The sequence below is a fragment of the Rhynchophorus ferrugineus genome, unplaced genomic scaffold (assembly GCF_030347505.1).
Source record: "Rhynchophorus ferrugineus isolate W39M unplaced genomic scaffold, kcgeb_rfMv2 rfM6, whole genome shotgun sequence".
NCBI lineage: Eukaryota > Metazoa > Arthropoda > Insecta > Coleoptera > Curculionidae > Rhynchophorus > Rhynchophorus ferrugineus.
The window spans coordinates 35,801,337-35,816,968 of NW_027472585.1; the positions used below are offsets into that span (position 1 = coordinate 35,801,337).

Consider the following 15,632-nt stretch of genomic DNA (forward strand, 5'->3'; position numbering starts at 1 on the left):
TACTTATTTTTAAAATTTCGAAAATATATATAAGCACGTAAATAGGTTCAGGAAGTAAGGAAAAATGGTAAAATGTTGGGAATAACACATTTTATTTAAAACATTATTGAATAAAATTGAATAATAAAAATAATTTTTATATGCCTTCCAATTTTTATAAAAACACCATATTTAAGTTAATTTATATATCTGAAAAATTAACAAGAACTTCAAGAACCATATAAATAAACATTACCATAAAAAAGACTAAAATCATTTAGATCAAACCCAGGCAATATAGTTAAAACCAAACGAAAAAGCCACCACTATATATGAAAGCAGTGAAATTCTACTAAAAATCTTCAGATATGATCAACTATTATCTCTACTATTCTTGATCCACAAACCCCATTTTTGAATTGACAACTTCGAGATTTCGATAAACATATTGTATTCTAGCGACCCGCCCCGACTTCGCACGGGTGCAATGCTGATAATAAATTAAATACACTACAGAAAAAATATGAACGTTGTATATAAAAACATAGCGGCCCGCTCCGACTTTGCACGGGCATAAAATATATATGCCTATGTCACTCAATGAAAACATGATTAAAATCGATCCAGTATTTTTGGTTCATTCATTACTGCCCTTGGCCTGCACCGCATTAAATTTGGAGTAAAACAATTCCTCTTCCCCTATACTTACAATGAAGATTTCCTGCTATCTTTGGTATATCTAAATTCATACAATTTTTATTACATTACACATTTTTAAACGCAAATTTTAAATTTGTAATATCTCCGAAAATATTTGTTTAATTTACATGCTGTAAGGAACCATATTGATCTATATTAATTGCACACTGTATTTAAGGTACTTAATTCGATAAGGATTAATGCCGTATTGCTTAAAATAGCTTCGTAAATAAGCCATTTTCTCACGTAAAAAGTAAACAATAAAAATGGTTAATGTGGGTTATCCCTAAAAGATAAACATATACCATCGCGGACTTTTTTGTAGACCTTTTTATAGTGTACAATACTGTAGTACATTAATTTGATCTAACTCGTAGGGTTAGGCAGCGTTTTTGCTAATTGCTAAATAAGCCTAAAAAAATAGGTTAATTTACGACATCACGTTAGAAACCTCTAAAATTAGCAATGTTGCCTTAGTATATTATGCATGTATTATACATATAAACCTTCCTCTTGAATCACTCTATCTATTGAAAAAAACCGCATCAAAATCCGTTGCGTAGTTTTAAAGATTTAAGCGCACATAGGGATATAGGGACAGAAAAGGCGACTTTGTTTTATACTATGTAGTGATTTACTAGCCTAAAATGAATAGATTATCGTACTTTTAGCTGAAAGAAATCTCAGTTAATACATCATCATTTTTACAAAACAATAAGTCATTTATCTATACTCTTGTCTAATAATGCATTGTATTTTCCTTATCATTAGATCATTAGGGTTTCAATTTCATATTTTGTTTATTTAATCCAAGATTCCTATATTTTAACAAAATGCTGTCTAATTTCTTCTTCTCTGATTCTCTGAATTTCACATACTTTGACTTTCACACTCAACAAACTCTAGCTACATCTACTCTAGCAACAAATTAAAATTTAAATCATTACCAAAATATATTATGTTTAAAATAAATGTCTAATTACTACAATATCTAGTTACTACAATTGTTGCTACTATTCTTGATGGACAAACCTCATTAATGCATTGACTACTTCCAACACAACAAGAATAATTTTCTTCTCTGTTCTTGTCATCATTAAATTTTGTGATATGTTGATACCTATTCGATGTCGTTGAAAATGACGTGTTAAAAATTTCGCAGCTAACATTCCCCCTATAAATAAAATTGATGCTGTTTGGATTTTGTAACTTTTAAAAATTTAACCTTGCATTCCTTTCATATTTCAAAACCAATGTATGTTAAACCATCAAGAATAACGCAACAGTTTAATTATTATTTCTATACAATTATTAATGTTACACAAAATCTAAATATTCAAGATTTTTTTGTCTTTTTTTTGGCTTGATCGGCTGTATGAATAGATTCGAAAAGAATTGGAAAAGGACGACAATATGGTTTATTCTTTTCTATGGTTTGTACCTTGTAAGAGAGTACACATGCGACAAATCCGGATATATTTGTGGAGTAATTTATCCTCTAAATATGAGGTGATCCCTCGTAATTAAGTGTGGTTGTTTTAAATCCGTAGAGAAATTATCAATGAATAGGATATCGTTAATTTTGTTTGTTAGTTGCATTATAGTTTGTAAACATATTTGTTAAAAGATTGTAGACTAATTAATACTTCCAATGTAGTTTTTGTTTTTATCTTTAGAACGAAATTAAATACAAGTATAATGAACATTTGGTGGGCTATAATTGCATAAGATATCAATTTCAACTGTTAAATATACAGAAACCGTCATCGGCATAGACAAACACGGCCGTGAACATAAATAAATCAACAATGGACAGTGATAAATTAAGTGATTAATCAAATAAAAATTAGTATTGAACGTGAACGATCAGTTGTAGACGGAGAATGAAGGTTTACTTACTATCAGTACAACTTCCTGTCGTATTTAATCGTGGTTTTAATAAAAAACTGTTCTTCGTTGGTAGACACTTCTTTAGGTTTGACACTTGTTTAAAAGCCATAGAAAATCTTACATCGATAAGATTAACAGATTAACTTAGTTTATATTATGGTATCGTTGATTTATTATATATTTTAATTACTAATTGAGTTAAAAATTCCACGTCATTTCATTAAAAACAACATTCGTGATTAATTTAAAATTACATGTAACAAAAACACATTTGAATACGACACTAAAGACAGTACATTTCATCCTTGCGAACGTCTTGAACTACTTATATAGTATGGATCAGGGATGCAGAAAAATTATATATTTAGAATATATATATATATATATATATATATATATATATATATTTAGGCTATTTCACTATTTTTCTGTAAAAATATCGATATATTTTTTTTGTAAAATATCGATACTTTTTATAATTATTCTAAAATAATATCGATATTTTTTTCCTCCGATACATCGATATTTTTTCCTCGGATATATGGATATATCGATACTTTTTTCGGTGGCCAACACCCCTAGTATGGATAATGATAGAAAATAATATATTTTAGTTAAATTAAATGCATGTAAATCAAATGCCAAATAAAGTAATCTTATATATAAAAATGAATCGCAAAATATGTTCCTAAGCGCATAACTCAACAACGCCTGGACCAATTTGGCCAAATCTTTTTTTAAAATGTTCGTTGAAGTTCAGGGATGGTTTTTACGGTGAGAAAAATTAGAATTATTGCTGGAAAAACCCTAAAAATAGCCCTTTGTGTTTGAATTTGTTTCGTGTATCAGTTGACAATTCATCTGTCATCTGTCAAAAGTCATCTGTAACAGACAACTTTTTTTTTTTAAATTTGATATGACTTGAACTCAAATCCTTTTAATCCGTACGAATTGTTTTATTTATTTAAAATTTTTTATTTGTTTAAAATTTAATTCAAATTTTAAATAAATAAAACAATTCGTACGGCTTAAAAGGATTTGAGTTCAAGTCATATCAAATTAAAAAAAAAAAGTTGTCTGTTACAGATGACTTTTGACAGATGACAGATGAATTGTCAAGTGATACACGAAACAAATTCGTATATCGTGTTTTGTGCAGAGTGTTTAGTTAGTTAGTGTTTGTTTAGTTCGTGATTAGTGAAAAAATAATTTATATTTGATATGCCTCCTATAAGACGAAGCAATTTAGGTAGAAGAACCAGAAATGCTATAAACCAAGCTAATTACCGATCTAATCGTACTGCACAAGAACGTGACGACGGAAATGAACGTGAAAGAATTCGGATATCACAAACGCGTGAAGCGCGAGCGCGACATTCAACTAATAATCGCGCAAGTTTGAATCCAGCTGCTTTCAGTTACGATGTGTCAATTGACTACAGTAACTACCAATGTGTTGTTATTGGTTCTATGAACTTGGTTTGCTCACACTGTAAGGCATTAAAATACAAAAACGAAGCCAATGGATTGTGTTGCGCAAATGGTAAAGTGAAATTGATACAATTGGATCCACCACCAGAACCATTGTACTCATTGGTTTCAGGAATAGGAACAGATTCTATACACTTTTTGACACATATTCAACAATATAACAATTGCTTTCAAATGACTTCATTTGGGGCAACAAATGCAGTTCGGGAAAATTTTATGCCAACTTTCAAGGTATGTATTATAGCAGTTACTCATAATTATTTTAGCGAACAAAATTTTCTGTCACCAAAGTTAAGATGTGTTACTAATCTTCAATTTCTTAATCATTACGAAATATATCACTTAGTCATCATATTATATGGTGATTCAGTTTCAGTGACACTTTTATTATATTTTATATTTGATAGATATTAGTTAAAACTAAATATATACTTTTTAAGATCAAATATTATTTAAGTTTGATCATTGACAATCCATTAATTTATACCACACCATAATATTTTTTTTATTTACAGATACAAGGGCAAATATATCACAGAGCAGGTTCACTGTTACCAGTGTCAGATAGCGACAACAAATTCCTGCAAATTTATTTTATGGGCAATTCACCACAAGAAATTGATCTGCGTTGTGCACATAACAATTTAGTAAAAAGGTCTATTGTAGAACAATTACAAACTTTATTTCATCAACACAATCAATTGATTATATTGTTTAAAACTGCCCTGGATCTGATGCCATCCGATAATCACAAAATTGTAATCAGAGCTGATAAAACACCTGCAGGTCAACATACAAGACGTTTTAATGCACCAACTATTGATGAAGTTGCTATCGTTGTAGTTGGAGAAAACTTGGAATCCCGTGATATTGTTTTACATCGTCGGAATTTTCAATTACAACCTATAAAGGAAACACACCGCTCATATGATGCACTGCAATATCCCATTATATTTTGGCAAGGTGAAGATGGCTACGATTTATCAATAAAAATGATAAATCCCATTACAGGTAACTAAAATATTAGTTTAGCTATGGCGATAATATCTCAGTCACTATATTATGTATTTTAATTTTATATTTGAATGTTATTAAAACAAAATCTGTTTACAGGTTCTGAAACCAACAAAAAAGTCAGTTCAATGAACTATTATTCATACCGCCTAATGATTCGGGAAAATGCAGATAATCACATATTGAAATGTCGGCGATTATATCACAAATATGTTGATGACGTGTATGTTAAAATTGAAACGGAGAGATTAACATTCATCAGGTTGAATCAAACCAAACTCCGATCTGAAGAGTATATTCACCTTCGAGATGCGATTAATACTGATGGAAATGCACAGAATGTCGGTCGGATGACTATTCTTCCAGCAACATACATCGGAAGCCCTCGGCATATGCACGAATATGCTCAAGATGCCATGTCGTATGTTCGTCATTATGGTACAGCAGATTTGTTCATCACATTTACATGCAATCCGCAATGGATAGAAATTAAGCAGGAGTTATTACCTGGGAAATCATCCATTGATCGTCATGATATTACAGCCAGAGTCTTTAGACAAAAGTTGAAATCTTTAATGAATTTCATCGTAAAACATAATGTGTTTGGTGAGACACGCTGCTGGATGTATTCTGTGGAGTGGCAGAAACGAGGATTGCCACATGCACACATTTTGATTTGGTTGGTTGAAAAGATAAGGCCAAATGAAGTTGATGCAGTGATATCAGCTGAAATCCCTAATGTACAAGTAGATCCTGGATTGCATGAGGTAGTTATCAAAAACATGATACATGGTCCCTGTGGAACTCTTAATCAAAATTCACCGTGTATGATGGATGGTAAATGTTCAAAACGATATCCACGGACATTAATATCGGAAACAATTACTGGTAATGACGGTTATCCATTGTATCGTCGCAGATCGACAGCGGACAATGGAAAATCAACAATTGTCAAATTAAATTAACAAGATATTGAAATAGATAATCGTTGGATTGTTCCATATTCACCCATTTTATCAAAGACATTCAAAGCACACATCAACGTTGAATCTTGCCATTCAGTGAAATCGATTAAATACATTTGCAAATATGTAACCAAAGGGAGTGATATGGCTGTGATTGGAATTGGTGCAGAGAATTCTAATGATGAAGTTACCCAATACCAAATGGGCCGCTATGTCAGTAGTAATGAAGCAGTTTGGCGAATATTTTCTTTTCCTATTCATGAGAGACACCCTTCTGTTGTTCACTTAGCTGTGCATTTAGAAAATGGACAAAGAGTGTATTTTACAGCACAGAACGCAGTACAAAGAGCTGCTCAGCCACCATCTACTACATTAACCAGTTTTTTTGAGACATGCCAAAACGATGATTTCGCACAAACATTGCTATATTCTGAAATGCCAAAATATTATACCTGGAATCAATCCTCAAGGAGATTTATACGACGGAAACAAGGAAAACCAGTTCCAGGATATACAGATGTATATTCCACCGATGCGATTGGCCGGATTTATTCAGTACATCCAAGCAATGATGAATGTTTTTATTTACGACTGCTATTAGTCAATGTACGTGGCCCAACATCATTCCAACAGTTACGAACTGTTGATGGTGAATTGTGTGGATCCTACAGAGAAGCCTGTCAACGTTTGCAATTGCTTGAAAATGACGCTCATTGGGATCAAACTCTCAATGATGCTGTAATATCATCACACACTCATCAAATACGAACATTGTTTTCTATAATCATATCTACATGCTTCCCATCAAACCCAATTGATTTGTGGATGAAGTACAAAGATTATATGTGTGATGATATTTTGTATCAAATACGGAATAGAATGGGAAATCCAAATATACAAATCAGTGAAGAAATTTACAATGAAGCATTGATTTCAATTGAGGACATGTGCTTGATAATGTCAAACAAACTATTAATTCAATTAGGCCTGACCGCGCCCAATCGTCCAATGCATGACGCTTTTAACCAAGAGTTGCATCGAGAAAGACTGTATGATCTCAACGCTTTGAAAGAATAAATTCAAACAAATCTTCCACTGTTAAATGAACAACAGAAGTATGTATTTGAAACTCTTATGAAAGTAACAAATGATGAAACTGGAGGGATTTATTTCTTAGATGCACCTGGTGGTACAGGAAAAACTTTTTTTATTTCATTAATATTAGCAACAATTCGCTCACAAAATAAAATTGCACTTGCACTCGCTTCGTCGGGAATCGCAGCAACTTTGCTTGAAGGTGGTCGAACAGCCCATTCAGCACTAAAATTGCCATTAAATATGCAAAGCAATGAAACTCCAACCTGCAACGTTTCGAAGAACTCTGCAATGGCAAAGGTTTTGCAGCAATGTAAATTGATTGTTTGGGATGAATGCACGATGGCACATAAAAAATCTTTGGAGGCTTTAGACAGAACCTTAAAAGATCTACGTAGCAATAATAACCGATTTGGTGGTGCAATGATTTTATTAGCAGGAGATTTTCGTCAAACATTGCCAGTGATTCCACGATCAACGCCAGCTGATGAACTCAATGCATGTCTAAAGTCCTCCAATTTATGGAAACATGTTAAAGTACTTCATTTAAGCAAGAATATGCGTGTCGAGTTGCAAAATGACCAATCTGGAAACATATTTTCTAAACAACTCATTGACATTGGTAATGGCAAATTTCCTATAGACATGTTGACGGCTTGCTTTTGCTATGACTATAAACAAGTCCCAGGGGCAATCATTAAGTGTTTGTGGTATTAATCTAGAAAACCCATGTTTCTCACATGGTCAATTGTATGTTGCCTGTTCCCGTGTTGGAAAACCATCAGATTTGTTTATCTATGCGCCAGGTAATCAAACAAAAAACATCGTATACCACAAAGCAATATAATGATAATAATAATAATAATTATGATTCACATGATTAACAATAAAGCGATTACTTACTTTTCAATCCTTATATATGTTTTATTTAATTATTTTTTATTCACAACGCCCTATCACCAGGGTGATGGTTCTGTTCAGGAGAATTTTTTAAAATACGTAGGCACAAAAACTGCCACATTACAAATCTTTTTGACAGGACGAAGTCTGTCGGGTCAGCTAGTCTTATATATAAAAATGAATCGCAAAATATGTTCCTAAGCGCATAACTCAACAACGCCTGGACCAATTTGGCCAAATCTTTTTTTAAAATGTTCGTTGAAGTTCAGGGATGGTTTTTACGGCGAGAAAAATTAGAATTATTGCTGGAAAAACCCTAAAAATAGCCCTTTTTGTTTGAATTTGTTTCGTGTATCAGTTGACAATTCATCTGTCATCTGTCAAAAGTCATCTGTAACAGACAACTTTTTTTTTTTAAATTTGATATGACTTGAACTCAAATCCTTTTAATCCGTACGAATTGTTTTATTTATTTAAAATTTTTTATTTGTTTAAAATTTAATTCAAATTTTAAATAAATAAAACAATTCGTACGGCTTAAAAGGATTTGAGTTCAAGTCATATCAAATTAAAAAAAAAAAGTTGTCTGTTACAGATGACTTTTGACAGATGACAGATGAATTGTCAAGTGATACACGAAACAAATTCGTATATCGTGTTTTGTGCAGAGTGTTTAGTTAGTTAGTGTTTGTTTAGTTCGTGATTAGTGAAAAAATAATTTATATTTGATATGCCTCCTATAAGACGAAGCAATTTAGGTAGAAGAACCAGAAATGCTATAAACCAAGCTAATTACCGATCTAATCGTACTGCACAAGAACGTGACGACGGAAATGAACGTGAAAGAATTCGGATATCACAAACGCGTGAAGCGCGAGCGCGACATTCAACTAATAATCGCGCAAGTTTGAATCCAGCTGCTTTCAGTTACGATGTGTCAATTGACTACAGTAACTACCAATGTGTTGCTATTGGTTCTATGAACTTGGTTTGCTCACACTGTAAGGCATTAAAATACAAAAACGAAGCCAATGGATTGTGTTGCGCAAATGGTAAAGTGAAATTGATACAATTGGATCCACCACCAGAACCATTGTACTCATTGGTTTCAGGAATAGGAACAGATTCTATACACTTTTTGACACATATTCAACAATATAACAATTGCTTTCAAATGACTTCATTTGGGGCAACAAATGCAGTTCGGGAAAATTTTATGCCAACTTTCAAGGTATGTATTATAGCAGTTACTCATAATTATTTTAGCGAACAAAATTTTCTGTCACCAAAGTTAAGATGTGTTACTAATCTTCAATTTCTTAATCATTACGAAATATATCACTTAGTCATCATATTATATGGTGATTCAGTTTCAGTGACACTTTTATTATATTTTATATTTGATAGATATTAGTTAAAACTAAATATATACTTTTTAAGATCAAATATTATTTAAGTTTGATCATTGACAATCCATTAATTTATACCACACCATAATATTTTTTTTATTTACAGATACAAGGGCAAATATATCACAGAGCAGGTTCACTGTTACCAGTGTCAGATAGCGACAACAAATTCCTGCAAATTTATTTTATGGGCAATTCACCACAAGAAATTGATCTGCGTTGTGCACATAACAATTTAGTAAAAAGGTCTATTGTAGAACAATTACAAACTTTATTTCATCAACACAATCAATTGATTATATTGTTTAAAACTGCCCTGGATCTGATGCCATCCGATAATCACAAAATTGTAATCAGAGCTGATAAAACACCTGCAGGTCAACATACAAGACGTTTTAATGCATCAACTATTGATGAAGTTGCTATCGTTGTAGTTGGAGAAAACTTGGAATCCCGTGATATTGTTTTACATCGTCGGAATTTTCAATTACAACCTATAAAGGAAACACACCGCTCATATGATGCACTGCAATATCCCATTATATTTTGGCAAGGTGAAGATGGCTACGATTTATCAATAAAAATGATAAATCCCATTACAGGTAACTAAAATATTAGTTTAGCTATGGCGATAATATCTCAGTCACTATATTATGTATTTTAATTTTATATTTGAATGTTATTAAAACAAAATCTGTTTACAGGTTCTGAAACCAACAAAAAAGTCAGTTCAATGAACTATTATTCATACCGCCTAATGATTCGGGAAAATGCAGATAATCACATATTGAAATGTCGGCGATTATATCACAAATATGTTGATGACATGTATGTTAAAATTGAAACGGAGAGATTAACATTCATCAGGTTGAATCAAACCAAACTCCGATCTGAAGAGTATATTCACCTTCGAGATGCGATTAATACTGATGGAAATGCACAGAATGTCGGTCGGATGACTATTCTTCCAGCAACATACATCGGAAGCCCTCGGCATATGCACGAATATGCTCAAGATGCCATGTCGTATGTTCGTCATTATGGTACAGCAGATTTGTTCATCACATTTACATGCAATCCGCAATGGATAGAAATTAAGCAGGAGTTATTACCTGGGAAATCATCCATTGATCGTCATGATATTACAGCCAGAGTCTTTAGACAAAAGTTGAAATCTTTAATGAATTTCATCGTAAAACATAATGTGTTTGGTGAGACACGCTGCTGGATGTATTCTGTGGAGTGGCAGAAACGAGGATTGCCACATGCACACATTTTGATTTGGTTGGTTGAAAAGATAAGGCCAAATGAAGTTGATGCAGTGATATCAGCTGAAATCCCTAATGTACAAGTAGATCCTGGATTGCATGAGGTAGTTATCAAAAACATGATACATGGTCCCTGTGGAACTCTTAATCAAAATTCACCGTGTATGATGGATGGTAAATGTTCAAAACGATATCCACGGACATTAATATCGGAAACAATTACTGGTAATGACGGTTATCCATTGTATCGTCGCAGATCGACAGCAGACAATGGAAAATCAACAATTGTCAAATTAAATTAACAAGATATTGAAATAGATAATCGTTGGATTGTTCCATATTCACCCATTTTATCAAAGACATTCAAAGCACACATCAACGTTGAATCTTGCCATTCAGTGAAATCGATTAAATACATTTGCAAATATGTAACCAAAGGGAGTGATATGGCTGTGATTGGAATTGGTGCAGGGAATTCTAATGATGAAGTTACCCAATACCAAATGGGCCGCTATGTCAGTAGTAATGAAGCAGTTTGGCGAATATTTTCTTTTCCTATTCACCCGAGAGACACCCTTCTGTTGTTCACTTAGCTGTGCATTTAGAAAATGGACAAAGAGTGTATTTTACAGCACAGAACGCAGTACAAAGAGCTGCTCAGCCACCATCTACTACATTAACCAGTTTTTTTGAGACATGCCAAAACGATGATTTCGCACAAACATTGCTATATTCTGAAATGCCAAAATATTATACCTGGAATCAATCCTCAAGGAGATTTATACGACGGAAACAAGGAAAACCAGTTCCAGGATATACAGATGTATATTCCACCGATGCGATTGGCCGGATTTATTCAGTACATCCAAGCAATGATGAATGTTTTTATTTACGACTGCTATTAGTCAATGTACGTGGCCCAACATCATTCCAACAGTTACGAACTGTTGATGGTGAATTGTGTGGATCCTACAGAGAAGCCTGTCAACGTTTGCAATTGCTTGAAAATGACGCTCATTGGGATCAAACTCTCAATGATGCTGTAATATCATCACACACTCATCAAATACGAACATTGTTTTCTATAATCATATCTACATGCTTCCCATCAAACCCAATTGATTTGTGGATGAAGTACAAAGATTATATGTGTGATGATATTTTGTATCAAATACGGAATAGAATGGGAAATCCAAATATACAAATCAGTGAAGAAATTTACAATGAAGCATTGATTTCAATTGAGGACATGTGCTTGATAATGTCAAACAAACTATTAATTCAATTAGGCCTGACCGCGCCCAATCGTCCAATGCATGACGCTTTTAACCAAGAGTTGCATCGAGAAAGACTGTATGATCTCAACGCTTTGAAAGAATAAATTCAAACAAATCTTCCACTGTTAAATGAACAACAGAAGTATGTATTTGAAACTCTTATGAAAGTAACAAATGATGAAACTGGAGGGATTTATTTCTTAGATGCACCTGGTGGTACAGGAAAAACTTTTTTTATTTCATTAATATTAGCAACAATTTGCTCACAAAATAAAATTGCACTTGCACTCGCTTCGTCGGGAATCGCAGCAACTTTGCTTGAAGGTGGTCGAACAGCCCATTCAGCACTAAAATTGCCATTAAATATGCAAAGCAATGAAACTCCAACCTGCAACGTTTCGAAGAACTCTGCAATGGCAAAGGTTTTGCAGCAATGTAAATTGATTGTTTGGGATGAATGCACGATGGCACATAAAAAATCTTTGGAGGCTTTAGACAGAACCTTAAAAGATCTACGTAGCAATAATAACCGATTTGGTGGTGCAATGATTTTATTAGCAGGAGATTTTCGTCAAACATTGCCAGTGATTCCACGATCAACGCCAGCTGATGAACTCAATGCATGTCTAAAGTCCTCCAATTTGTGGAAACATGTTAAAGTACTTCATTTAAGCAAGAATATGCGTGTCGAGTTGCAAAATGACCAATCTGGAAACATATTTTCTAAACAACTCATTGACATTGGTAATGGCAAATTTCCTATAGACATGTTGACGGCTTGCTTTTGCTATGACTATAAACAAGTCCCAGGGGCAATCATTAAGTGTTTGTGGTATTAATCTAGAAAACCCATGTTTCTCACATGGTCAATTGTATGTTGCCTGTTCCCGTGTTGGAAAACCATCAGATTTGTTTATCTATGCGCCAGGTAATCAAACAAAAAACATCGTATACCACAAAGCAATATAATGATAATAATAATAATAATAATTATGATTCACATGATTAACAATAAAGCGATTACTTACTTTTCAATCCTTATATATGTTTTATTTAATTATTTTTTATTCACAACGCCCTATCACCAGGGTGATGGTTCTGTTCAGGAGAATTTTTTAAAATACGTAGGCACAAAAACTGCCACATTACAAATCTTTTTGACAGGACGAAGTCTGTCGGGTCAGCTAGTAAAATAATAAATAAGGAATTTCAAAGAATTTAAAAATTTAATTAATTTTAGAGTTTTAGTATTTGATTACAAAAAAATGGTTCTTCGTCTTTTTTTTATCCGGCAAATAAAATTGAATATGGTTTGAAACTCTTTCAGTTTTGTATGTTTAGGTTTACTGCAAGCGAGCTGCTGATAGTTAATAGATATGTCAGTTTTCATTTCCGTAGAATCACTGAGAAATTAATACAACAATATTTTAATTTAAATGAAATATTATAACATAAACAAATATATTTAACCAACAAAAATCATACAACTAGTTTTTTTACACTTAACTTTATTTACCAATATGTTTGTTGTTTTATTGTCTTTGCAAATATAGAGATCTAATTTAACAAAAACATGCAACATAAAATTGATGAAAGAAGTTATCCATATTTAAATCTAAAGTGTATGATTTTAGCCAATACTCGTTATAAACAATAACAAATGAAGGGATTTATTGTATTGTAATTGATTTATGGCATTATGTTTTGGTATTATATAATATTTTAAAATATAGTGGCTTTGATGAGTTTCTGCAACTTCTTCCAATTCACTGTATTTTCGATGAGGAACTATATCACGTCTGACATTAAAACCAGTCTATTATAATTTTGTTTAGATTTGTAACAAGGATAATGTAGATATTTACCTTTTATTATTAAATTCGTATTAAAGTTCCATGCCTAAAGAATTAGTGTAGACAAACATTCACCTGTATATGACTGGGTTTTATTAGAAATGCAGCTGATTACATGATTTGATGATGTGAATCTTGGTTGTTAGTATTGCCTTCATTCAATTTAACGTGTTTATTCACTTCTTTATACTTCATTTGTCGATTAAGCTATCATAAGCACATCAGGACCCTGGATATTCCTTAGATATCGATGTGGACGCTGTCTCTGAACTAATGTAAAGAATTGTCGTAATATATCCATTTTTCATCGTCACTGACAATATATCACAGAAAACTTTTCTTTGAAGCCTGGCAAGCACTGAAGCCGTGATGTGTTATAGCCATTTTCTCTCGATTTGGATCTTCCTCATCGCGTATAAACGTGTGGAAATAATTAATTAATCAACTGCTAAAATTCCTGAAACTTATTTGAAAGTTCCAGCTGGGTTTTCATTCTGCAATTCTCGTAATTCATTCTTTTACAACTTTTTGGTCTATCAGATCGATATCTGTAATTGACACCAAAGGCACCACTTTTAATTCTTGAATACAAAACCGACAGTTGGCTCTATGTGTCAACAGAAGTAGCAGTTTCTTACAATTTTAGTAGTAGATTAGTTAATATTGACAAAATGATCTAGATTAGTAAGATGGAATGATATTTGGAATGAATATTTCTTATATAGAATTTATTGTAGAGTATTGTGTTCTATTCCCTATTGTATGTTTTGTCACTCGATTTTTAATTTAGCTTGATGAAAAGTTCTTAACTAAATTACAAGACTAAACACTTTATTAACAGCGTTTAGTTTTTTTTATTAATTTCTATATATATGTGTATGTGTATGTAATATATTCTATATACAATTGAATGAATATATAGATTATAAGTAAAAAAAATAATTGTAGAATTCTTCGAGAATGTAGTAGCAAAATCTGAAGACCACTTTTCCACGCCCAATACCGACGAGTTTAGGTATTCCCTCTACAGAATGCTACATATTTCTAATTTATTCACGATACTGGCCTTTTTATATTTTCTGACTTATTCGAGTAATTTTTGATAATATAATATATAACCTGAGGCCTGCTAACCCTTGACCCTTGCACATATTTTCTAATAAGCCTCTTGTTATCATAAATAATAAATTTGTTTTATGTCAGATATTTCCATTTTCATTGCAGCGTTGAAGTAAATTTAGTTTGTGACTGTTAATTTAGTAATATATAAGTAATTAGTATAACTTAATCGACATTTTCATGGCATCAACTAGGCATCTTATATTTAGTATAAGTTTTCTCTCTGATATGCCAAATGTTTTTTGCTCTGTGAAATACATAAGGTTGTAAAAGGGAAAAACTTGAACTAAAGTATTTCTGATATTTCTGGGTCAAAAACAGAAACAAGTGATTTCCATAAGCATGCTTTAGATACTGGAGCAAATGGTAGTCGAAATCAACAAGGTCCAGGCCTACGGCGAATGCGTCAAAAATTGTCAACTACACTCTTTCATTGTTTGTGCCGTGGTCTTGCCTTTTTGTGCATGGTCTCTAAAGCGACGCCTGAGGTCTAGCATTGTCGTGATTGAGGAAAAAGCTTTTCCTGTCCATCAACTTTGGCTGTTTCTTTAATCGCCAACTTCATTCACAGAAGTGGTTGATATTATGATGAAAAATTCATTTTCAATTCCACTAAAGACTGGGCAGCACCACAAATCTATCCATTTTAACTATGAATTCACGTAGAGTCCAA

At 32.6% G+C, this 15,632-nt stretch overlaps 2 protein-coding genes and 1 long non-coding RNA gene across 3 annotated transcripts; 2 read left to right on the forward strand and 1 right to left on the reverse strand.

The window, feature by feature from the left end:
• The first annotated feature begins 4,558 nt into the window (after window positions 1-4,558).
• Window positions 4,559-6,043, forward strand: LOC143197857 (uncharacterized). Its single transcript, XM_076406613.1, has 3 exons — window positions 4,559-4,845; window positions 4,903-5,070; window positions 5,173-6,043. The coding sequence occupies exons 1-3, from the start codon at window positions 4,656-4,658 to the stop codon at window positions 6,036-6,038; spliced, it is 1,224 nt and encodes a 407-aa protein (XP_076262728.1). The 5' UTR covers window positions 4,559-4,655; the 3' UTR covers window positions 6,039-6,043.
• A 2,135-nt stretch (window positions 6,044-8,178) lies between these two features.
• On the reverse strand, window positions 8,179-13,104 carry LOC143197858 (uncharacterized). Its single transcript, XR_013006093.1, has 2 exons — window positions 13,016-13,104; window positions 8,179-8,349 (listed from the first exon to the last, which is right to left on the reverse strand). It is a non-coding gene; the product is annotated as an uncharacterized LOC143197858 (long non-coding RNA).
• LOC143197856 (uncharacterized) lies at window positions 9,533-11,141 on the forward strand. Its single transcript, XM_076406612.1, has 3 exons — window positions 9,533-9,819; window positions 9,877-10,044; window positions 10,147-11,141. Exons 1-3 carry the CDS (start codon window positions 9,630-9,632, stop codon window positions 11,010-11,012), a joined length of 1,224 nt encoding a protein of 407 aa, XP_076262727.1. The 5' UTR covers window positions 9,533-9,629; the 3' UTR covers window positions 11,013-11,141.
• Window positions 13,105-15,632: the final 2,528 nt, after the last annotated feature.